This window comes from Argopecten irradians, chromosome 5 (assembly GCF_041381155.1).
Source record: "Argopecten irradians isolate NY chromosome 5, Ai_NY, whole genome shotgun sequence".
Lineage (NCBI taxonomy): Eukaryota > Metazoa > Mollusca > Bivalvia > Pectinida > Pectinidae > Argopecten > Argopecten irradians.
This window is the reverse complement of record NC_091138.1, coordinates 8,889,801-8,916,930: the sequence shown is the minus strand read 5'-3', so window position 1 is coordinate 8,916,930 and position 27,130 is coordinate 8,889,801. Positions and strand designations below refer to the sequence as shown.

The 27,130-nt window shown below is 33.4% G+C and overlaps 1 protein-coding gene and 1 long non-coding RNA gene across 4 annotated transcripts in view; one reads left to right on the top strand and one right to left on the bottom strand.

Annotated features, from left to right (window-relative positions):
• LOC138322801 (dual specificity mitogen-activated protein kinase kinase 6-like) overlaps positions 1–21,542 on the top strand; it is a 40,768-nt gene extending 19,226 nt beyond the window's left edge. For 2 of the 3 annotated variants that reach the window (XM_069266910.1, XM_069266909.1), the window contains exons 3-9: positions 866–1,028; positions 1,499–1,618; positions 2,516–2,632; positions 6,911–7,090; positions 8,123–8,200; positions 14,145–14,284; positions 15,821–21,542. In XM_069266910.1, the coding sequence (XP_069123011.1) occupies positions 866–1,028; positions 1,499–1,618; positions 2,516–2,632; positions 6,911–7,090; positions 8,123–8,200; positions 14,145–14,284; positions 15,821–15,971 (949 nt within the window). In that variant the 3' untranslated portion in view covers positions 15,972–21,542. The remainder of the gene's footprint in view (positions 1–865; positions 1,029–1,498; positions 1,619–2,515; positions 2,633–6,910; positions 7,091–8,122; positions 8,201–14,144; positions 14,285–15,820) is intronic. The other variant, XR_011208486.1, reaches the window with a different exon arrangement.
• LOC138322803 (uncharacterized) lies at positions 20,843–22,481 on the bottom strand. The gene is made up of 2 exons (XR_011208487.1): positions 22,443–22,481; positions 20,843–22,107 (listed from the first exon to the last, which is right to left on the bottom strand). It is a non-coding gene; the product is annotated as an uncharacterized lncRNA (long non-coding RNA).
• Positions 22,482–27,130: the final 4,649 nt, after the last annotated feature.

Genomic DNA, 27,130 nt, shown 5'->3' with positions numbered 1-27,130 from the left:
ATGAAACAAATCGTTTGGTCAATTAGTCTTTGTGATTTTTTAATCACTTATTACTAAATTACAGAATTACTCAAAAAAAAAAAAAAGTAAGCGATACATGCCCTCTTGGCTTCTTGTTACTCTATGTGTTGTATGCATGTCTTCTAGATCAGAATTTAAGTATGTACTGGTTCTAGAATACCTTTGCTGATATTGGAAATGAATAACATCCTGGTATTTTACAACTCATCCATTTATTATAAAAGTACCACTTTGATGAATATGATATCAGATTTAAACCCCGTTTAATTTATAACAGTCATTGTGACTGCACAGATATGGTATTTCTAGTGGTTTGTCTCAGGACAGTAAACAGACATCAGAGGTGTATAATTAATCTGGTCAAGTGAAACCTATAAAAAGTGGTCTTCAAACACAGGTGAAATTGTGTTGAAATTAGTATTTGACAGACTATCTGGTCACACATGATGACATCATGTTTCGGCACCTGTTTTGATAGGTCAAAATCATCATAAGATTGACAACTACATGCATAATAATTTATAAATGAAAGGTCATATGATTGACAGCCCTTTTGAACATGTTGTAGTAAGACATGTTTATAATGCACACACTTATAACAAATTGATGGTTATAACATACTTATTTTCATTTCCTGTCCGTTTCCTTTATAATGTTTGTATATTAAGAAATTGTACCAAAGGAATTTCCTTGGTTCCCAAGAGGTTCATTATAACCACGTTTTACTGTACCTACAATATTACATAAATCCCAACAATACAGACCCTATGGACCTCTTGCCAACTTATTATACTAGATCATATTTATATAACTTATTTTCTATATATATGTTTTCTATCTAAAGGCCTCCCCGTGACTTAGACTCTAAGGCAACAATTAAGATTCGGGATGAGGAGTTTGAGATTGAGGCTAGTGACTTAGTATTGATGAGGAATCTAGGTCGTGGGGCTTACGGAGTAGTAGACGAAATGAAGCATATGAAAAGTGATACCATTTTAGCTGTTAAGGTGAGTTAAAGAAATAATCAGGTATTTTGTGGAAATTTATGAATTTGAAGAAATGCTTTGATGGTACTGCTAATAACTATCTCTAAGCTCTTGTTGTCAATGTAGTAATGGAAGAAGAGAATTGAGAACAGGCAAAGTCAGAATACCTATCCAGTACCTCTCAGTAATTCTCAGTTATTATGCAAACCAACTTCTTTTCAATTAAATTTCGCGTTCACTTATTTTGCAGACAGGAATTTAAGTAATCAAGACAATGTTACAAGTACAAATAAAATAGAAGCATAAAATTCTAGATCGCCAAATTAAATCGTAGAAAAAATTGTTTGTTATAAAAATATGAAATAAAGTTGATACAAAAATAAGTTATGTTTACAGTATTGGAATGAACTTATCAAATATAAAAGTGAAATTCCATGCGCTCTACCTGTGTAGTTCAAATATGTGTGGTTGATACAATGTTTTTGTTCCAGAGAATCACAGTCACTGTAAATAGTAAAGAACAGAAACGTTTACTAATGGATCTAGATATCTCAATGAGGAGTGGCTCCTGTCCCCACACAGTCACATTCTATGGTGCTTTGTTCCGAGAGGTAAGTAAAGGGAGGTAACTCTGGAGATATCTGGCAGTTAATTTATCAATAATAAGGAACAGAATATCTGGACAAGTGGCTCCTGTCCCCACACAAGAAAATTCTATGGTACTTTGTTCCGAGAGGAACTCTGGAGATATCTGGCAGTTAATTTATCAATAATAAGGAACAGAAACGTTTACTAATGTATCTAGATATCTGGACGAGTGGCACCTGTCCCCACACAAGAAAATTCTATGGTACTTTGTTCCGAGAGGAACTCTGGAGATATCTGGCAGTTAATTTATCAATAGTAAGGAACAGAAACATTTACTAATGTATCTAGATATCTGGACGAGTGGCTCCTGTCCCCACACAAGAAAATTCTATGGTACTTTGTTCTGAGAGGTAATTCTGGAGATATCTGGCAGTTTAATTATCAATAATTTCATGTACCATTTTTTCCGGAATATAAGTCGCACCTGAGTATAAGCCACAAAGGTCTTTTTCACAATTTTTACATAATCATATGTCAAGCTAGATTTTAACAATTCTCAATGTTTCATTTTCATCATTGGAAATCCGGCTAAAATATAGACATTTCCAATAGGCAGCTGACATAAGGAGTGCTGTAGGCCTGAGTCTGACAGTTAATTTATGTACATTTGGTGACATACGGGAAAATGAGACCTGAAAATTAATGACAGTTAATTTCAATATACTGGACCTATCTTAGTGAATATTTCTTAGCAGTTTTGTGATTATAGATAAAAAAATTCCCAAAATTTGGGGTGTCAGACTCTGTATTTAATTTGTCAGTGTAATTGATCGATCAGTTTGTCCTCCTGCTTACTTTATGAACTTTAAGATATATCACATTTTTTTCACAATATTAGTATGGTGGTGTCACTATTTCAGGGAGATGTATGGATATGTATGGAAGTAATGGATGCCTCCTTAGATAAATTTTACAAAAAAATCTGTGAGAACAAAGACAAAATCCCTGAGGATGTAGTACGAGTGATAGCCTCATCAGTAAGTACATTGTAGCTGCTTTGTAATCTACTTTTCAGCAGTACATTCTTTTGATTCATATTTTCTTATTTAAGTGAATAGTCGGGCAAAGAAAACCAGTCTAAATGCGTACATTGGCCTTCCAAAAGTTCTCACATATTAATATGACGGCCAAGTTCTGCTTACGTTTGCCAGTTCTGACCATTTAAGTAAAGGAAAGTTGAAAGCATTGAAAGCGAGGCTGCGTAGAAATGTAACCACGGACATATTCAGCCGGGAGGACATTTTAGGATTCCTATACTTTAAATTAATTTCTTCGTACGCAGACAGATTTTGGCGAGAGATTATATTTTTCTATTTCATAAGAAATTATACTGGATACATTCACACCATTTTTACCGACTTAAGCCATCCTTGCCTGACTGTTCACTTTAATTGAGTAACTTTGTATCAATAACAAAGTGATTAACTATAAGAGTAATAGATTGGACCACATAACCATACATATGGCAAACCTCCGGTTAATTTGAACCACCGTGGGTTTTTTTTCAGAAAAACGGTAATTTTTTAGCTAGTGATAGTTCGAACACTGACTTTTATAATCAATTATATTTCGCATTGTTCGAACACGTCAAATTATGAACGTTAAAGTAAGATTTTTGTCGGCAAATCAGCGCAATGGGGTCCCCAAAAATGGTGATATATTTTGCACATTGCAACAGTTTTGATGTTTGGAATAAAGATTGGGTTGTATAAATGATCATTATAATGACCATACGACAGATAGGTAATGATTGGGTTGTATAAATGATCATTATAATGACCATACGACAGATAGGTAATGATTGGGTTGTATAAATGATCATTATAATGACCATACGACAGATAGGTAATGATTGGGTTGTATAAATGATCATTATAATGACCATACGACAGATAGGTAATGATTGGGTTGTATAAATGATCATTATAATGACCATACGACAGATTAGTTAAGACAGTCAATGATTGTGCGATTGTATAAATGATCATTTTAAAATCTGAATGTAATGACAAATAGATTCAACAGCTAGTTTTATTTTGACAAGGACTTTCTTTAACTATAAAGAAAATAAATAAATTTAATGACATTGGGTAAAGTTTAAAATCAGTTAAATTTACGAATTTGAAGAAATGCATTTGCTAATGTATGTTAATGATGGAAACATCAGTGAAATGGAATGTGAACAATTTGGGCAATTGTCCATGTAAAATATTTGAATCATTTCTGAATTAATTAAATTATAAATTCACAAATGCTATGTTTACGAGAAATGATTGAATATATTATAAACCAGGAAACTTATATTTTTAGACATAGGATTTTCTGCCTTAAATTGCAAATGTCAGATACATTACACAAAACAGATTTTTACCGCTTCAAATTCTAGATTGCAAAATAAGTTGAACTAAAAATTGTTCCTGTTAAATTATAATGATAATTCGAAAATTTGGGTTGCTACATCTTATTTATGTTTATATTTATTGAATCATTATAAAAAGTGAAATTTATGTATCTACAGATGTAAAATATGGGGGTTGTACATATGTTTTGTTCAGAGAATCACAGATTTGTTTATAATGACTTAAAGACAGAAAATTGTAATGGTAATATGTTCATGAGGATACAAGAAAGTTTTGTTAAAGTTAATTATCAACAGTTAAGGTAATGATTGGATATAAATGATATTTATAATTCCTCAGAAAAGAATAGGTAATGATTGGGTGGCACTTGTAAAATGGATTTATGGTTACACCGTTCCGAGAGTGAAACTATTTCTGGTATAATTTATCAATAATGAATACGACAATAGTTACTGTGATTTCGGAATGATTGGTATACACCTGTTGTTGGTACTTTGCTCATTATAATGACTGGAGATATAATGATTGGGTATATAAATGATCATTATAATGACCATAGTATAATGATCTGGGTTTCATCATATAAACAGGGTGTATTTTAAATGAATAGGTCTATTTGGTTTTAAATGATAATTATGGACTGATTATTGGCATTCTAAAAAGGTTTAATGATTGGGTGTTCCATAAATTAATTCATTATAATGTCCACCTGAGTACAATAGGTAACATTGGGTGCTTAAATGATTTCACCTTTTTTGAGCCATAATTTCATATGTCTAGTCAATTATAATGAATTTTCAGACATTGGAATGATATCTAAAAGGACCATACAGTGTGTAATGATTTAGACCTTTTCTAATTAATAAACATTTATGACTTCGATTTATGATTGGGTTGTATAAATGATCATTATAATGACATTAAATGATTACGATACGACAGATTTTACACTATCATTAATGGTTGTTACAGTATTTGTCATGATTGGGTTGTATAAATTTGACATGAAATGACAAAGACTTATAGGTAAGTAATGATTGGGTCATCAATACGATAAATTTAATTTTGATCATATATTGACACGTACATTTAAGCCTTTGTTTGATTGGGTTGTTATTAATTGATCATTATAATGACCATAACTGCGACAGGATAGGTAATGATTGGGTTGTATAAATGATCATTATAATGACCATACGACAGATAGGTAATGATTGGGTTGTATAAATGATCATTATAATGACCATACGACAGATAGGTAATGATTGGGTTGTATAAATGATCATTATAATGAATACGACAGATAGGTAATGATTGGGTTGTATAAATGATCATTATAATGACCATACGACAGATAGGTAATGATTGGGTTGTATAAATGATCATTATAATGACCATACGACAGGATTGGGTTGTATAAATGATCATTATAATGACCATTGGGTAATGATTGGGTTGTATAAATGATCATTATAATGACCATACGACAGATAGGTAATGATTGGGTTGTATAAATGATCATTTATAATGACCATACGACAGATAGGTAATGATTTGGGTTGTATAAATGATCATTATAATGACCATCTACGACAGATAGGTAATGATTGGGTTGTATAAATGATCATTATAATGACCATACGACAGATAGGTAATGATTGGGTTGTATAAATGATCATTATAATGACCATACGACAGATAGGTAATGATTGGGTTGTATAAATGATCATTATAATGACCATACGACAGATAGGTAATGATTGGGTTGTATAAATGATCATTATAATGACCATACGACAGATAGGTAATGAACATTTTAAGTCATAAATAAAATGACTTAGGCCGATATATATTGCACACAAAGCAGCAAGACCAAATGTTTAATCTTAGGCCCCGACAATGTATATTTAAATTTGCTATACCTGATGGAAACACGTGGAAGAAATGGCCAATGTTTGTTAAGTCCAATCTAGATACAGATATCAGTTTAAGTCAACATTAAAATATGCATTCAGTCTATCTTTCGTCAGCTGATCAAGGTGTTAAATTACCAGTAAACATTTGCCTCATGCTTGCTTGGACAGGCCAGTTATAAGGTGTCATAAGGCCAGTTGCTGGGTCACAGCAAGTGAGTGTGATTACATATTAAGCTCCAGCCAAAACAATCCACGTGTTGGGTAATTAAACAATAAATACATAGCTTTTCATCAGGTTAACACTAGTTACGTAATTTTAGAAGCAGACATTATGCAATTGGGTTTTGGACAATCTGACAGTCACAGTGCGATTGTGACCTAGTTTTACAAACTGAATGTAAACAAATATTTTCAACAGCAGTTTCATTTATGCAACTGGACTTTCTTTAACTAAAAAAGTAAATAAATAAATTTACGTTTGTTACGAAATATAACAAAGATCTAAAGTTTATCTCAGTTAACGGACGTCGATGTAAACTCTAGGCCGCGATCGTGAACAGTGCTGTTTGGGGCCTTGTCCATGTGGACATATTTGCATGCGGCTTCTGCTACGCAATTAATTATAAATTCACAAATGCTCATGTTTACGAGAAAATGATTGAATATATTATCTTCAGGAAACTTAATATTTTTCTTATAGATTTTCTGCCTTACATTGCTTATGTCAGGTACATCGGTACACAAAACAGATTTTTACCGACTTCAACTCGGATAGTTTGAACTCACGGTTTTTTCCTGAAGCTTAATTTCGGATAATTCGAACTGCTCCATCAATATTTATTTTATTTTGTTCGAACTAACCAAAGGTTTACCGTATTTGAACTTCTATTGAACAAGGAACAATGATCACACTAAAATACATGCTTTCAGGTATTGCTTGAAAGGAAATTTAAACAGTTGTAATGGTTTTGTATTTCAGGTTGTGAAAGCATTAGATTATCTAAAGAAGGAGTTAGGAGTTATACACCGTGATGTGAAACCTTCCAATATCCTCATCAATAAAAGGGGCCAAGTAAAAATCTGTGATTTCGGAATCAGTGGCTACCTGGTTGATTCTGTTGCTAAAACACAAGATGCTGGATGCAAGCCATATATGGCAGTAAGTATAAAACTTTTCATATATTGTCGGGGCTTAACAGGGTGTATTTTAAATGAAAGCTATTTTGTTTTGACAATGTATGTAATATTGGCCATTCTAAAAAGGTTTACATGTTCTGAGTGTTCCACTCCAATCTAATTACATCTGGTCACAGATATATCTCCCACCATTTACAGCTTTTTCACCTGTTTAAGCTGCGAGAGATTTCACCTATTTTAGCTGTGAGAGATTTCTCTGTCAGCCCTTCTAGAGTATAGAAGACAGTGTGCACTGATCTAGACCTTTTGAATAAGACAATTATATGACTTCATAAATTTATGAGGTATAACTGAGGCGTACACTTTCAATAATGGCATTAATTTTTGTGTCGCCTGCAATGCAAGGGCAACACATAGGTATCACTATGTTGGGGGCACTTTAGTATTGTCTGATTTCAACCAAATTTGGTTTATTGGGTTATATCAATAAGATCTATTAAGGGTTTGATACTGGTCAAAATATGTCAATATTTGCAAGAGCTATGGCACTTTAAAATCGTCAAAACAGATAATTTCTTGTTTTCCACTCAATAATTTTTGTATTTGTTATCCAATTTTAACCAAATTATGTATACTGCTTCATATTAATGAGATTTCATATTGGTTTGATGCTGGTCAAAATCTGTCAATGTTTGCAAGAGTTACGGAACTTGATAACTTCACCTAATTATTAACAATATTATCTGCTGTAAATAACTATATTTTGTGATGCTGTGCAGGTGACACATCCACTTTCTTGGAGTTCTTGTTCTGTGTAATTTGTAGTCCACAGACCAATAAGTATGTTGAAATTGCTCATCTATCCTTTTCTTTCGTATGTGGGAGAAAAAATTGTTTCTTACCTCAGGAATGTGACATTGAAATAACAACCGTTAGGGATGTTCATGAATGTTTCCCTTTTAGTTGTGATTTTGTTGTAACATTCAAGGCAGGGGAAAACTCTATTGATCAGTGAATTGTTACTAGCTAGTACATGTCAAAGTTTTACTTGCAGCCTGAGCGAATCAACCCAGGAGAGGGGCAGACAGCATACGATATAAAATCTGATGTGTGGAGCTTTGGTATTACATTGGTAGGTATTGACATAGTAGGTATACACGTAGGTTTTAACAGTGTTGTACAGAGAATGGGAGATTATTTAGCCTATTAGTTTGGTATATACATTGGTAGGTATTAGGTATACTAGGTTTTACAGTGTTGTACAGAGAATGGGAGATTATTTAGCCTATTAGTTTGGTATTACATTGGTAGGTATTAGGTATACTAGGTTTTACAGTGTTGTACAGAGAATGGGAGATTATTTAGCCTATTAGTTTTGTATTACATTGGTAGGTATTAGGTATACTAGGTTTTACAGTGTTGTACAGAGAATGGGAGATTATTTAGCCTATTAGTTTTGTATTACATTGGTAGGTATTAGGTATACTAGGTTTTACAGTGTTGTACAGAGAATGGGAGATTATTTAGCCTATTAGTTTTGTATTACATTGGTAGGTATTAGGTATACTAGGTTTTACAGTGTTGTACAGAGAATGGGAGATTATTTAGCCTATTAGTTTTGTATTACATTGGTAGGTATTAGGTATACTAGGTTTTACAGTGTTGTACAGAGAATGGGAGATTATTTAGCCTATTAGTTTTGTATAACATTGGTAGGTATTAAGGTATACTAGGTTTTACAGTGTTGTACAGAGAATGGGAGATTATTTAGCCTATTAGTTTTTGTATAACATTGGTAGGTATTAGGTATACTAGGTTTTACAGTGTTGTACAGAGAATGGGAGATTATTTATAGCCTATTAGTTTTTGGTATTACATTGGTAGGTATTAGTATACTAGGTTTTACAGTGTTGTACAGAGAATGGGAGATTATTTAGCCTATTAGTTTTTTGTATTACATTGGTAGGTATTAGGTATACTAGGTTTTACAGTGTTGTACAGAGAATGGGAGATTATTTAGCCTATTAGTTTTGTATAACATTGGTAGGTATTAGGTATACTAGGTTTTACAGTGTTGTACAGAGAATGGGAGATTATTTAGCCTATTAGTTTTGTATAACATTGGTAGGTAATAGGTATACTAGGTTTTTACAGTGTTGTACAGAGAATGGGAGATTATTTAGCCTATTAGTTTTGGTATAACATTGGTAGGTATTAGGTATACTAGGTTTTACAGTGTTGTACAGAGAATGGGAGATTATTTAGCCTATTAGTTTTGTATAACATTGGTAGGTATTCAGGTATACTAGGTTTTACAGTGTTGTACAGAGAATGGGAGATTATTTAGCCTATTAGTTTTGTATAACATTGGTAGGTATTAAGGTATACTAGGTTTTACAGTGTTGTACAGAGAATGGGAGATTATTTAGCCTATTAGTTTTGTATTAACATTGGTAGGTATTAGGTATACTAGTTTTACAGTGTTGTACAGAGAATGGGAGATTATTTAGCCTATTAGTTTTGTATAACATTGGTAGGTATTAGGTATACTAGGTTTTACAGTGTTGTACAGAGAAATGGGAGATTATTTAGCCTATTAGTTTTGTATAACATTGGTAGGTATTAGGTATACTAGGTTTTACAGTGTTGTACAGAGAATGGGAGATTATTTAGCCTATTAGTTTTTGTATTACATTGGTAGGTATTAGGTATACTAGTTTTACAGTGTTGTACAGAGAATGGGAGATTATTTAGCCTATTAGTTTTGTATAACATTGGTAGGTATTAGGTATACTAGGTTTTACAGTGTTGTACAGAGAATGGGAGATTATTTAGCCTATTAGTTTTGTATTAACATTGGTAGGTATTAGGTATACTAGGTTTTACAGTGTTGTACAGAGAATGGGAGATTATTTAGCCTATTAGTTTTTGTATAACATTGGTAGGTATTAGGTATACTAGGTTTTACAGTGTTGTACAGAGAATGGGAGATTATTTAGCCTATTAGTTTTGTATTACATTGGTAGGTATTAGGTATACTAGGTTTTACAGTGTTGTACAGAGAATGGGAGATTATTTAGCCTATTAGTTTTGTATAACATTGGTAGGTATTAGGTATACTAGGTTTTACAGTGTTGTACAGAGAATGGGAGATTATTTAGCCTATTAGTTATTGTATATTAGGTATACTAGGTTTTACAGTGTGGTAGAGTATGGGAGATTAGGTATACATTGGTAGGTATTAGGTTTTAGGTTTTACAGTGTTGTACAGAGAATGGGAGATTATTTAGCCTATTAGTTTTGTATAACATTGGTAGGTATTAGGTATACTAGGTTTTTACAGTGTTGTACAGAGAATGGGAGATTATTTAGCCTATTAGTTTTGTATAACATTGGTAGGTATTAGGTATACTAGGTTTTACAGTGTTGTACAGAGAATGGGAGATTATTTAGCCTATTAGTTTTGTATAACATTGGTAGGTATTAGGTATACTACAGGTTTTACAGTGTTGTACAGAGAATGGGAGATTATTTAGCCTATTAGTTTGGTATTACATTGGTAGGTATTAGGTATACTAGGTTTTACAGTGTTGTACAGAGAATGGGAGATTATTTAGCCTATTAGTTTTGTATTACATTGGTAGGTATTAGGTATACTAGGTTTTACAGTGTTGTACAGAGAATGGGAGATTATTTAGCCTATTAGTTTTGTATAACATTGGTAGGTATTAGGTATACTAGGTTTTACAGTGTTGTACAGAGAATGGGAGATTATTTAGCCTATTAGTTTTGTATTACATTGGTAGGTATTAGGTATACTAGGTTTTACAGTGTTGTACAGAGAATGGGAGATTATTTAGCCTATTAGTTTTGTATAACATTGGTAGGTATTAGGTATACTAGGTTTTACAGTGTTGTACAGAGAATGGGAGATTATTTAGCCTATTAGTTTTGTATAACATTGGTAGGTATTAGGTATACTAGGTTTTACAGTGTTGTACAGAGAATGGGAGATTATTTAGCCTATTAGTTTTGTATAACATTGGTAGGTATTAGGTATACTAGGTTTTACAGTGTTGTACAGAGAATGGGAGATTATTTAGCCTATTAGTTTTGTATACATTGGTAGGTATTAGGTATACTAGGTTTTACAGTGTTGTACAGAGAATGGGAGATTATTTAGCCTATTAGTTTTGGTATTACATTGGTAGGTATTAGGTATACTAGGTTTTACAGTGTTGTACAGAGAATGGGAGATTATTTAGCCTATTAGTTTTGTATAACATTGGTAGGTATTAGGTATACTAGGTTTTACAGTGTTGTACAGAGAATGGGAGATTATTTAGCCTATTAGTTTTGTATAACATTGGTAGGTATTAGGTATACTAGGTTTTACAGTGTTGTACAGAGAATGGGAGATTATTTAGCCTATTAGTTTTGTATAACATTGGTAGGTATTAGGTATACTAGGTTTTACAGTGTTGTACAGAGAATGGGAGATTATTTAGCCTATTAGTTTTGTATAACATTGGTAGGTATTAGGTATACTAGGTTTTACAGTGTTGTACAGAGAATGGGAGATTATTTAGCCTATTAGTTTTGTATTAACATTGGTAGGTATTAGGTATACTAGGTTTTACAGTGTTGTACAGAGAATGGGAGATTATTTAGCCTATTAGTTTTGTATAACATTGGTAGGTATTAGGTATACTAGGTTTTACAGTGTTGTACAGAGAATGGGAGATTATTTAGCCTATTAGTTTTGTATTACATTGGTAGGTATTAGGTATACTAGGTTTTACAGTGTTGTACAGAGAATGGGAGATTATTTAGCCTATTAGTTTTGTATAACATTGGTAGGTATTAGGTATACTAGGTTTTACAGTGTTGTACAGAGAATGGGAGATTATTTAGCCTATTAGTTTTGTATAACATTGGTAGGTATTAGGTATACTAGGTTTTACAGTGTTGTACAGAGAATGGGAGATTATTTAGCCTATTAGTTTGGTATAACATTGGTAGGTATTAGGTATACTAGGTTTTACAGTGTTGTACAGAGAATGGGAGATTATTTAGCCTATTAGTTTTGTATAACATTGGTAGGTATTAGGTATACTAGGTTTTACAGTGTTGTACAGAGAATGGGAGATTATTTAGCCTATTAGTTTTGTATAACATTGGTAGGTATTAGGTATACTAGGTTTTACAGTGTTGTACAGAGAATGGGAGATTATTTAGCCTATTAGTTTTGTATAACATTGGTAGGTATTAGGTATACTAGGTTTTACAGTGTTGTACAGAGAATGGGAGATTATTTAGCCTATTAGTTTTGTATAACATTGGTAGGTATTAGGTATACTAGGTTTTACAGTGTTGTACAGAGAATGGGAGATTATTTAGCCTATTAGTTTTGTATATTACATTGGTAGGTATTAGGTATACTAGGTTTTACAGTGTTGTACAGAGAATGGGAGATTATTTAGCCTATTAGTTTTGTATAACATTGGTAGGTATTAGGTATACTAGGTTTTACAGTGTTGTACAGAGAATGGGAGATTATTTAGCCTATTAGTTTTGTATAACATTGGTAGGTATTAGGTATACTAGGTTTTACAGTGTTGTACAGAGAATGGGAGATTATTTAGCCTATTAGTTTTGTATAACATTGGTAGGTATTAGGTATACTAGGTTTTACAGTGTTGTACAGAGAATGGGAGATTATTTAGCCTATTAGTTTTGTATTACATTGGTAGGTATTAGGTATACTAGGTTTTACAGTGTTGTACAGAGAATGGGAGATTATTTAGCCTATTAGTTTTGTATAACATTGGTAGGTATTAGGTATACTAGGTTTTACAGTGTTGTACAGAGAATGGGAGATTATTTAGCCTATTAGTTTTGTATTACATTGGTAGGTATTAGGTATACTAGGTTTTACAGTGTTGTACAGAGAATGGGAGATTATTTAGCCTATTAGTTTTGTATAACATTGGTAGGTATTAGGTATACTAGGTTTTACAGTGTTGTACAGAGAATGGGAGATTATTTAGCCTATTAGTTTGGTATTACATTGGTAGGTATTAGGTATACTAGGTTTTACAGTGTTGTACAGAGAATGGGAGATTATTTAGCCTATTAGTTTTGTATAACATTGGTAGGTATTAGGTATACTAGGTTTTACAGTGTTGTACAGAGAATGGGAGATTATTTAGCCTATTAGTTTTGTATAACATTGGTAGGTATTAGGTATACTAGGTTTTACAGTGTTGTACAGAGAATGGGAGATTATTTAGCCTATTAGTTTTGTATAACATTGGTAGGTATTAGGTATACTAGGTTTTACAGTGTTGTACAGAGAATGGGAGATTATTTAGCCTATTAGTTTTGTATAACATTGGTAGGTATTAGGTATACTAGGTTTTACAGTGTTGTACAGAGAATGGGAGATTATTTAGCCTATTAGTTTTGTATAACATTGGTAGGTATTAGGTATACTAGGTTTTACAGTGTTGTACAGAGAATGGGAGATTATTTAGCCTATTAGTTTTGTATAACATTGGTAGGTATTAGGTATACTAGGTTTTACAGTGTTGTACAGAGAATGGGAGATTATTTAGCCTATTAGTTTTGTATAACATTGGTAGGTATTAGGTATACTAGTGTTTTACAGTGTTGTACAGAGAATGGGAGATTATTTAGCCTATTAGTTTTGTATAACATTGGTAGGTATTAGGTATACTAGGTTTTACAGTGTTGTACAGAGAATGGGAGATTATTTAGCCTATTAGTTTTGTATAACATTGGTAGGTATTAGGTATACTAGGTTTTACAGTGTTGTACAGAGAATGGGAGATTATTTAGCCTATTAGTTTTGTATAACATTGGTAGGTATTAGGTATACTAGGTTTTACAGTGCTATGATCACAGTGTATAGATTTGTTAGCCTATAAGTTTGGCTTGAGAAAGTGTTCCCTTTGTATGACCAGACTAACAGAATATCTTATCATAGATCTAACATGTAAAATCATCAATAATAATAATCATTGTTACAGTATTTCTGTTTAATTATCTTCTAGATTGAAATAGCCACAGGAAAGTTCCCCTACCCCTCGTGGAAGACACCATTTGAGCAGTTAAAACAGGTTGTACAAGATCCTCCCCCAACCCTTCCGCCAGGCGAATTCTCGCCAGAGTTTGATGACTTTGTCAAAAACTGGTAAGAAAATTAAATCTAGTATAAGACTTATGCATATAGGGAATGTTTTGATAGTTTAGTTCATCTGAAGTTAAGTGCAAATGAGTTGATGCCTTGATGGTATAAAAACTGCCGTTCAATTAGTATAAATTGTGTATTTGGATCCTCTTGAGACTGAGTATTTTTTTCATTTCAACAAATTTCATTGCAAATAATATGCAAATGGATTTGGCAACAGGCAAAGCCTATATTAGCCATCTCCAAACAAATCCGGTATAGTACAATTATCAACAAAATATTTTAACATTTAACATTACATTATGAATGAATATTATTATTAGTGTATCTCCCCAACCTATCATAGTAGAAAAATCTAAAAAAATCTTTTAGTTTCAGATATATATTCTGATATGCATTGCAATAAATATGTATTTTTTTCTTCATCACAATTGTCACAGCCATTCAGTAGAGTTTTTGCGTTAAAATGCAAGTGGGGGATATTAGAGTTATGTATTTTGGTTCTGAGTGATGATCTTTGTTCATTAAATAAAGGACATATGAAAAGATAGTGTTTGGCTGTTTCATTACCAAGGCCACAAGAACAAATTGGAGAATCTCTCAAATGATCGCGAAATAGGTCAGAATTTAGATTGCTAGAGGAATTTCTGAGCTGGCACAGAGTAATATTTATAATTCGAGAACCTTTGTTTATAAAGGTATTTGTTATATCAGGTTCCATTTTATTAATGTTAAAAAGGAGTGTTTTAAATTGTGCAACAGTATTAACATTCGATAAGTCAAAGTTTAAAGCGAAAGAATTAAATTCTCTAAAGGTACTTGGAAAAAAACTAGTATAGTATCTTGCAGTTCTGCACATAGGAATATTAAAATATCTTGTCATCCTTAGTGGATATCTCTCATTTTCAGGCTGATATAAAAATGGTTGTACAATTTCAATCAAATGCTGTGGAGCAAATCCACGGAGTATCTTAAACATAAGAATAAGTTTGTGTTTTTGACGCCGATCAGAAAGAGATTCCCAAGCTAGTTCTTTATAAAGTATATCATGGAGACTGAGTATCAGGTCTTAATGCAAGAAGATAGTAAACACTTCATATTTTTGGTCTGGAGCATCCTTAGAAATGTCAAAGGGTGAAGGCCCGTTAGAAAAAATTGTCAGGTCTTTGAAATCTATTAACCATATATGAGTAAAGCCATTAGGAAAACAACCAGGTATTTTGGATTCTATCTGCTATCTGAATACAGTTTTATCATACAATCCAATATATCTTTGGTTGCTAGGTAGAGAAAAAAGTTCTGTAAAAATATATATACATAAAATCTGACCAACCAGGGAATACAACTTATACTGGTACATTGTACATACCAGTATGTTTTTGATGTAATGCTTACAGTACTGAAATGGTATACAGGCTCTCAGGCCTTGTTGATCCAATTCATATTAAAAACATTGTAGGCTTCTCAAAAAAGCGTTTTTATATACATTAAATTAAAGTCTTGGATGTATTTTATAAGAATTACTTCCTCTGTTTACAGCCTACAGAAATCAGTCAAAGATCGCATGAATTATGAACAGCTCCTGGCACATCCATTTGTAGCAGAAGAAAAAATCATGAACTCAGATACCCTAGCAACGTATGTTCAGGATATCTTTGAGAAATATGGCGACCCAAATGCAAACAGCTAATGTCGGAGAGAAGTTAGCTAAAGTTGTTGTATTTGATGTTCCACTGATGCCGACTGTTGTACACATTTTACCCATGATGCCACAGGGATATTTTTAGAGATTGATCAACACATATGCATGGAGCTGAATTTACTTAAACAATCACTGAAGAAATTTTACTTATATTTAATATGATCACAGTTAAAATTCAATAGGTAAAATTGATATCTGACATATCAACAAAGTTGTGAAGGAACAGTCTTCATGGAATCGATATTCTGATATCTTGTGGTAAAAACGATCATGTATAGAGGACTCTATCGCACACACATATAAAGATGTGTTGCTTTGACAACAGTTTGGACTGGTGTGAACGATTTTGTTTTATGATTATGTTACCTAGATGAATATGCCAGAATGTTGTATGATAAACATTATTTATGTAAGCTATATATATCTGAAGCAGTCGTCTCTTCTACATTGTATGAGATATCTGTAGGCTTTATTGTTAAAACTCTTGTAAAATCATCATAGTTCTTAGTACCTAACATCACCCCAATAAAGTACCACTGCATGTTCATACAGAAAATGTGTTGATTTATCTAGAAATTGTTAGGTTCATTTATAAACCTCCAAATCAAGGAGACAAAAAATCTATAAAATTCACTGTTTTGGATATTTTTCTCCATGACTTAGTTTTAGAAGTAAATGAAATGTAATAAGGATTTTTTGATGTCTCAATAGCACTGTCACACTTGTGTGCAGATACGCCCATAGATAGATAGAATCATCTTCATCTGGCATTGAGTTGACCTTGAGAATTTTCACATATGTGTAGTAATGTATGATCATCATTTCAAAAAAAAGAAAAATGTTTCCATTTTAAAAAATGTATGACAAATTTGTAAACTATTTAACTATTAAGGATGCTGTTTTTTCTTTGTTGATTCTTATTGTTTTCATATATGATGAGGATTAGAATGTTGGTCTAGGTGAGGCATGCTATCTTTATTATTTGTATATAACTCCTGGAAATTAATTTTGTATAGATGTATGGCTGCCTAACACTCCACTAACAATGTACGAGATCAATGTTTTCTTGAGGTTAAAAAAAGAAATGTAGAAAACTTGTTGATTTTAATGCTGTCCATCCAAATCATGCAATAATCTTGAAAATTTCAAATTTTCTGTAATTTTAAATGAATTAATTTTAGTGAACTTGGACAATATATGTTATTGCTATTTTACATATCAATCTTGGAAAAATACCAGATAACTGAAAAGGAAATTTCTAAGTTTGAAGTGTAAAATAATAAACATTTAATGCATATGATGTATATTTTATATAACTTTTCCTTTAAAATATATAAAACCAAAATAACTTGTTTGATAACTAATTTTCTTGTAGACATGAAATGACAATAAACATGGTTGTAATTTGTTAGTTATAGAAGGTATATATGTTAGAATATTATAGTCTTACTTTTAGTAGTGTGGCTTTATGAAGTGATCATGACAATATCACACAGCTCACACCTGTTATCTGATTTCCTTTTAGTGAAATCGAAACTGGATTTGTTGGATTATTTTACGAGTGAAATCGAATATAAACTAGGAATTTTAGCACTATACCACCTCTCACTAACTAAAGTTACCCACGACGATGGACCAATGACGTTTGTCAATAATTGTACCTCTGGTGTCACCGTATAAGTCTAGCTCATTATATGAAACAATGATAACTTTAATATCCTGCTGATTATGTATGTCCTACTGCAAGAGCTAAATATACTTGATTACATACATTTAAATCTGAAATATCTCAAATACTCTAAGATGTCTTGAATCTTCAGATATTTTGAATAATTAGAATGTTTTGAATACTGAAGACATTTCGAATTCTTGAGATACTTCATAAACTTCTGATGTCTCAGTAGATTTAAGTACCATTGACTTGGAGACAAGAGGGATGGCCATACATGATCTAGTTAGTCAATAAAATATTTAATATATTTAAAATAAGTTATTGATATTTAGTAATTTTTCATATACAATTGTACGTTGCTTTCTACAAGATAGAACTCTGTTACCATTCTCGTGTCAAATTTTCAGATGTTTTAGTGAGGATACAATATGCTATGTGTGTGTTTGAACAACTATCAATTTAGGAATTTGAATCACTGATTCTTAAATGTATATGCAAACACGTTTCAGGATTCTTCTATCCTCAATATATCTAGCATGACATGTTCACTGAACTTTTCAGCATGTTCAATCAAATATTCTTATTTATCTTTGGAAACAATTTTCAATTTGTTGAGGATGTTTCATATAATATTTACATCATAATTTTTGAAACAATGAATGATATCGATGATGATTAAGAGTAGAAAACACTAATCCATATTGTCATTTATATTATTTAAAGTTTGCATGGAGCGATACATATTCAAAGTGTATAAATGTATTACCGGTATATGCTCTACTTTGAAGTTACAATGAAAATAAAAATTGATACATACTGTATCGTATTAAAAGGGCTCAAAAATTATTATACAACTACTACTAATAATCAGATAATTTAATGCTATGATGACCGATATGATGAGTACATGTATTTGATTTTACTAATAAATTGAACTCCTCAAAGATTATCTAAATTTTGTACGTTTCTAAATATTATCATTCATGGTTTTCATTAATTTCATTCAAATTATGTCCTGATTCATGTTGAAACAAGACGGCAAATATTTATAAGGTTGAATTCAGTAATGTTCAAACAAAATTTGTAGCGCAATTGAACTCAGAGTAAAGTTTTGTCAATGGGGTATTGGTAGCTATGTGAGGAGTTACCTCCCTTCTACCTCCAATGCACTCGCAGACTTTCAGGGCCAATATGGACTGCTATACACAGATATTTAAATTACCATGAATGACAGTTTCTGGTTTATTGTTGAACAAAAAAAAGTTTGCTTATTATTTATTTGCATGACTTTTATTAAAGTATTTCTGTTATTTTCTTTACATGTTTGTTCTAGTTAGTTCAGTGATTAAATATGCCAATTTATCATGTGGTAAAACCTCTACAGTTTACCCATTGTTACTGTGTGTCATCTGATACTGGTGGTTTGGTAGGAGTCATTCGCTTGATTAAGATTGAAAAAAAGGTACATGTTAATATAAATTCATCCTCATTACTCCAGGGGTTCCAATCACTTCCATCTCTACACCCCTGGACTATCTCATAGTATAATTGGAGGCAGCTCATTGGAAAACCGCTGAACCAATCACAGACCTGCAAAGATGTCCTTTGAAGACTACAGAGAGAATGACGCCCAACATCACAGCCAACCACAGTGTACGTTATACGGCTCTTTTGATGTACATTAACAACTGAATTACCTGTTCTATTGCCTCCAATTCTACTATGAGATAGTCCAGGGGTGTAGAGATGTAAGTGGTCAGAACCCCTGGAGTATCGAGGATGATATGAAAATATAACAATAAAATACCAAGTTCTGTAAATTTCCTATCACAAAATGTATTTATTCACAATAACATTTAGTGCACATAGAATGTTGGGTCAAAATAACCCGCCATAGACATCAAGCGGGCCAAGACATTTCATACCTGCGAACAAATAGACGAACACGTTGTGTTAGTGTTATTTTGGACTGAAGGCGGCCCTATAGTGGTTGATTGTATATATCTTCCATGGAAATTATGTTTGAATTTATTTTGGCCTATTATTTCGGATTATTGATATACTAGCTTTATACTGTTTATATCTCATTATGACAATAACATTGAATTTTCTATAAATCACACATAAGACATGCATATATATAGGGAAAAAAACTTTTATAATTATCATGTTTTTATCAAAATAAGTAAACAATTATATACTATACTTAGTAACAACCAAGGGAGTTAATTGCGTGAATTTGTACATTTTGTCCATTCAACTTCATTGTTATACTAATTTAAATCCTATTGTTGATGATGTGTTATTGTCTTTTGCACACATAAGTGGTTATTGGGGACAGGCAGAGCTTAAAAATTCCCCAATATATAAAACCGATGTAATCAACCCAGTCTTATGAACAATGTGTAGGTTGTTTACTTGGTATGTCTGGTTTTGATATTTAATCTAGATAATATTTACTATAGTAATTACTGTGGGTAATCCATTGGCATTTGTAAAATGCTTCTTGGTCATAGAATGATACTAGATACCAGGTTATCTTTAGATGACCAGAAATTCTTTATTTGTTACCTCTGATTTTGTTGAAGATGAAATTTCTCTTGTGGACTCTGTAACAGGTTCAGTTATTTAGTTAGAGATAGATATACATGTATATATATACTGCTTTGTAGAATTGAATAACTTAGAGAAGTGTTCGTTGAAAGTCTTAGGTGTATGGAAATACTATTTCAGAGAAGTGTTTGTTGAAAGTCTTGGATGTAAGAAAATACTGTTACAAATATTCCAGATATCCAAGTGAGAATTCTCCCAAGCTGGTAATATTGATGACATATGTCTCTAATTCTAGGGTATCCCTAATATCTCCATTCTGGAATAGCTGTAACTAAATAGGCCTGGTATCTGCCAAAGAAATGTTGTATATTGGTACACAATATTATATGGTTAGCATATTTATTTTAATGTAATCAATTTTAGTGAATAATTCATCAATACGCACGGAAGATGGAATTGTTATACCACAGTAAGATGCCATAGAAATAAAATCAGAAGTTAATATTAAAGAGCTGTCATAGATTAGCTAAGGTTTCTGTTATAACTGTCGGGTGTTAAATAGGTGTGTATCAAGATAAAATCCTATTAATATATCTGTCAGGTGTGTATCAAGATAAAGTTTTCTATCCCAGGACTTCTGTCAGGGTCCATTTGTTTTGTGATATTGAGCAATCTATACAAGGTGTCTGTTTGGCAGTAATAGTGAGGTTTAGAGAAGTGTGTGTGTGAGAAAGAGAGAGAGTGTGTAATACAGTTTTAAAGGTTGACTCTGTGACCACCTCCTAGTAGTCCATACTGTATTGTAGTTAAAAGCACCTGTTCTCTAATATAGTGACAGTTTTTTATTTACTGGTAGATGATTTGTTACCATTGATCTGGCCTTTCACTGAAACCATTGAACTGACCTTTTACTGAAAGACAGGTATGATTCTCACAACAATCCTCAGTACCCAGGTGGCCTTTAACACAAAGAGGAGGTCTGTTAAATAAGGGTGGTCCTCTCCAACAGGTGGCCTTTAACACAAGTAGGAGGTAAATAAGGGTGGTCCTCTCCAACAGGTGGTCGCAAGATCAGTTGGAATGTTCTTGTTATTTATTACTAGCTCAAGCTCAGGTAGAAAACTTATGAATAATTCAGAATTGAGCAACAGACAAAATGAAGACACTCAAAATATATTGTTGTTAATGGGTGTCTGTGCCTAGATATACATTTTCTGCTCTTCATTCTATCATAGAATAATTATAAATTTTTGATTATGAAGACATTAATATGCTATTTCATGTTGATTTGTAACAAAACAAATAAACAAAATAAAAATATTTCCAGAAACTTTGATGTATGTTTTGTTTTTCAAATTTAATTTGTCTTGCTCAATATGTTATCAGATGATCAATAGACGACAAAATAAGCGACCCAATGGGCCTTAAGATGGGGACTGCTGCTAAGCTATCAGAGAGCTGTACACACAATATGAAATATAATTCGATCAAATTCTTTCATTTCCACAGAAAATATTATATTGCCCTTGCCGACATGGGTTAAACTAGTGGAATAGGCCCAATTTATACTTTTATTTATAGATTTTCATTCACCCCTTCTACAACCAAAGCTTAGTATATAGTTTACAATCGTGTTACAATGTTGATACATTTGATCAAGTATGGACACTGTGCCATCAGCTTTTTGGCCTATTGGAAGACATTGTTTGTTTAATAGCTGAATAGTGTTGCATCTGGTTAAACACCTCCACGGATAGTCAACCATTGCAGTGGAGTGCCAGAACACCACCAAGACGGCCTTTGTTACACTTCTTTTCATGATGGGTTTCAAGTAACACTCTCGGAGAAAAACGTCTTCACTTGTGCAGCACTTGCTTTTCCTATAACAGATGCCAGCTCCTATAGGAGAAAGAGATAGGAACAGTATGTAAGCTTTCTGCAAGTCACATAAGATAAACATTTTCACCGGTAGATAACAACAATTACTTAATGTTCCTGAGAAAATTTTGGGAATAAGCAGGACCAAGAATTTCTAAAAATAAAATTGATAATTGTTTACTCTGATTTGCCATAAAAACATACAAGGGCAGATTGATAAATTGAGCCTCTCATTTCTAAATCTCTGCCTGCATATCATGTTTCTTTCTAGTATGGTAGTAAGGAAGTTTGAAGGGAGTACTGCTCAGAAGCCAATTTAAACTGGATGGAAATAAAAAATAATTCTCTAAACCTACCTCCACAGACGCTACAGAAATGCCCTGGATGTCTACAAACAAACAACAAAAAGAATTTTTACAATAAGACACAAACCATACACAGGAATAATAAGAAAGACTTAAGATACTGCGTAGACTAGTGGGTCATCTTCATTTCTTTGGATCAACAATTTAGATATTAAATAAATTATATAATATTGTCTTTGACGTTTGTTGTTATATTTTCTTTTAGATAGAACTTTATTAATAAAGAAACAAAAACTAATGAACTCGATCACCTGTGAAAATTCATAATGAACACATCTAGTCTTTGAATTAAAAGAGATCAAATGTGTCACCAGGTGTGAATGAGTTTTTGATGGTAAAGTGAATGAGTTATTGAGGTGGTATACTGAAGTTATTTTGACTTTTGAGTACAGTGATTGGACAACATGGCATCACCAACACCAGAATGTGTCACCAGGTGTGAATGAGTTATTAAGGTGGTAAAATGAAGTTATTTTGAGTACAGTGATTGGACAACATGACATCACCAACACCAGAATGTGTCACCAGGTGTGAATGAGTTATTGAGGTGGTATAATGAAGTTATTTTGAGTACAGTGATTGGACAACATGACATCACCAACACCAGAATGTGTCACCAGGTGTGAATGAGTTATTGAGGTGGTATAATGAAGTTATTTTGAGTACAGTGATTGGACAACATGACATCACCAACACCAGAATGTGTCACCAGGTGTGAATGAGTTATTGAGGTGGTAAAATGAAGTTATTTTGAGTACAGTGATTGGACAACATGACATCACCAACACCAGAATGTGTCACCAGGTGTGAATGAGTTATTGAGGTGGTATAATGAAGTTATTTTGAGTACAGTGATTGGACAACATGACATCACCAACACCAGAATGTGTCACCAGGTGTGAATGAGTTATTGAGGTGGTATAAATGAAGTTATTTTGAGTACAGTGATTGGACAACATGACATCACCAACACCAGAATGTGTCACCAGGTGTGAATGAGTTATTGAGGTGGTAAAAATGAAGTTATTTTGAGTACACAGTGATTGGACAACATGACATCACCAACACCAGAATGTGTCACCAGGTGTGAATGAGTTATTGAGGTGGTATAATGAAGTTATTTTGAGTACAGTGATTGGACAACATGACATCACCAACACCAGAATGTGTCACCAGGTGTGAATGAGTTATTGAGGTGGTAAAATGAAGTTATTTTGAGTACAGTGATTGGACAACATGGCATCACCAACACCAGAATGTGTCACCAGGTGTGAATGAGTTATTGAGGTGGTAAAATGAAGTTATTTTGAGTACAGTGATTGGACAACATGACATCACCAACACCAGAATGTGTCACCAGGTGTGAATGAGTTATTAGAGGTGGTATAATGAAGTTATTTTGAGTACAGTGATTGGACAACATGACATCACCAACACCAGAATGTGTCACCAGGTGTGAATGAGTTATTGAGGTGGTATAATGAAGTTATTTTGAGTACAGTGATTGGACAACATGACATCACCAACACCAGAATGTGTCACCAGGTGTGAATGAGTTATTGAGGTGGTATAATGAAGTTATTTTGAGTACAGTGATTGGACAACATGACATCACCAACACCAGAATGTGTCACCAGGTGTGAATGAGTTATTAAGGTGGTAAAATGAAGTTATTTTGAGTACAGTGATTGGACAACATGGCATCACCAACACCAGAATGTGTCACCAGGTGTGAATGAGTTATTGAGGTGGTATAATGAAGTTATTTTGAGTACAGTGATTGGACAACATGACATCACCAACACCAGAATGTGTCACCAGGTGTGAATGAGTTATTGAGGTGGTAAAATGAAGTTATTTTGAGTACAGTGATTGGACAACATGACATCACCAACACCAGAATGTGTCACCAGGTGTGAATGAGTTATTGAGGTGGTAAATGAAGTTATTTTGAGTACAGTGATTGGACAACATGACATCACCAACACCAGAATGTGTCACCAGGTGTGAATGAGTTATTGAGGTGGTAAAATGAAGTTATTTTGAGTACAGTGATTGGACAACATGACATCACCAACACCAGAATGTGTCACCAGGTGTGAATGAGTTATTGAGGTGGTAAAATGAAGTTATTTTGAGTACAGTGATTGGACAACATGACATCACCAACACCAGAATGTGTCACCAGGTGTGAATGAGTTATTGAGGTGGTATAATGAAGTTATTTTGAGTACAGTGATTGGACAACATGACATCACCAACACCAGAATGTGTCACCAGGTGTGAATGAGTTATTGAGGTGGTATAATGAAGTTATTTTGAGTACAGTGATTGGACAACATGACATCACCAACACCAGAATGTGTCACCAGGTGTGAATGAGTTATTGAGGTGGTATAATGAAGTTATTTTGAGTACAGTGATTGGGACACATGACAAGAAGTTATTTTTACATGACATGATTGGACACCATGACATCACCAACACCAGAATGTGTCACCAGGTGTGAATGAGTTATTGAGGTGGTATAATGAAGTTATTTTGAGTACAGTGATTGGACAACATGACATCACCAACACCAGAATGTGTCACCAGGTGTGAATGAGTTATTGAGGTGGTAAAATGAAGTTATTTTGAGTACAGTGATTGGACAACATGACATCACCAACACCAGAATGTGTCACCAGGTGTGAATGAGTTATTGAGGTGGTATAATGAAGTTATTTTGAGTACAGTGATTGGACAACATGACATCACCAACACCAGAATGTGTCACCAGGTGTGAATGAGTTATTGAGGTGGTATAATGAAGTTATTTTGAGTACAGTGATTGGACAACATGACATCACCAACACCAGAATGTGTCACCAGGTGTGAATGAGTTATTGAGGTGGTATAATGAAGTTATTTTGAGTACAGTGATTGGACAACATGACATCACCAACACCAGAATGTGTCACCAGGTGTGAATGAGTTATTGAGGTGGTAAAATGAAGTTATTTTGAGTACAGTGATTGGACAACATGACATCACCAACACCAGAATGTGTCACCAGGTGTGAATGAGTTATTGAGGTGGTAAAATGAAGTTATTTTGAGTACAGTGATTGGACAACATGACATCACCAACACCAGAATGTGTCACCAGGTGTGAATGAGTTATTGAGGTGGTATAATGAAGTTATTTTGAGTACAGTGATTGGACAACATGACATCACCAACACCAGAATGTGTCACCAGGTGTGAATGAGTTATTGAGGTGGTAAAATGAAGTTATTTTGAGTACAGTGATTGGACAACATGACATCACCAACACCAGAATGTGTCACCAGGTGTGAATGAGTTATTGAGGTGGTATAATGAAGTTATTTTGAGTACAGTGATTGGACAACATGACATCACCAACACCAGAATGTGTCACCAGGTGTGAATGAGTTATTGAGGTGGTATAATGAAGTTATTTTGAGTACAGTGATTGGACAACATGACATCACCAACACCAGAATGTGTCACCAGGTGTGAATGAGTTATTGAGGTGGTATAATGAAGTTATTTTGAGTACAGTGATTGGACAACATGACATCACCAACACCAGAATGTGTCACCAGGTGTGAATGAGTTATTGAGGTGGTATAATGAAGTTATTTTGAGTACAGTGATTGGACAACATGACATCACCAACACCAGAATGTGTCACCAGGTGTGAATGAGTTATTGAGGTGGTATAATGAAGTTATTTTGAGTACAGTGATTGGACAACATGACATCACCAACACCAGAATGTGTCACCAGGTGTGAATGAGTTATTGAGGTGGTATAATGAAGTTATTTTGAGTACAGTGATTGGACAACATGACATCACCAACACCAGAATGTGTCACCAGGTGTGAATGAGTTATTAAAGTGGTATAATGAAGTTATTTTGAGTACAGTGATTGGACAACATGACATCACCAACACCAGAATGTGTCACCAGGTGTGAATGAGTTATTGAGGTGGTATAATGAAGTTATTTTGAGTACAGTGATTGGACAACATGACATCACCAACACCAGAATGTGTCACCAGGTGTGAATGAGTTATTGAGGTGGTAAAATGAAGTTATTTTGAGTACAGTGATTGGACAACATGACATCACCAACACCAGAATGTGTCACCAGGTGTGAATGAGTTATTGAGGTGGTATAATGAAGTTATTTTGAGTACAGTGATTGGACAACATGACATCACCAACACCAGAATGTGTCACCAGGTGTGAATGAGTTATTGAGGTGGTATAATGAAGTTATTTTGAGTACAGTGATTGGACAACATGACATCACCAACACCAGAATGTGTCACCAGGTGTGAATGAATGAGTTATTGAGGTGGTATAATGAAGTTATTTTGAGTACAGTGATTGGACAACATGACATCACCAACACCAGAATGTGTCACCAGGTGTGAATGAGTTATTGAGGTGGTAAAATGAAGTTATTTTGAGTACAGTGATTGGACAACATGACATCACCAACACCAGAATGTGTCACCAGGTGTGAATGAGTTATTGAGGTGGTATAATGAAGTTATTTTGAGTACAGTGATTGGACAACATGACATCACCAACACCAGAATGTGTCACCAGGTGTGAATGAGTTATTGAGGTGGTAAAATGAAGTTTATTTTGAGTACAGTGATTGA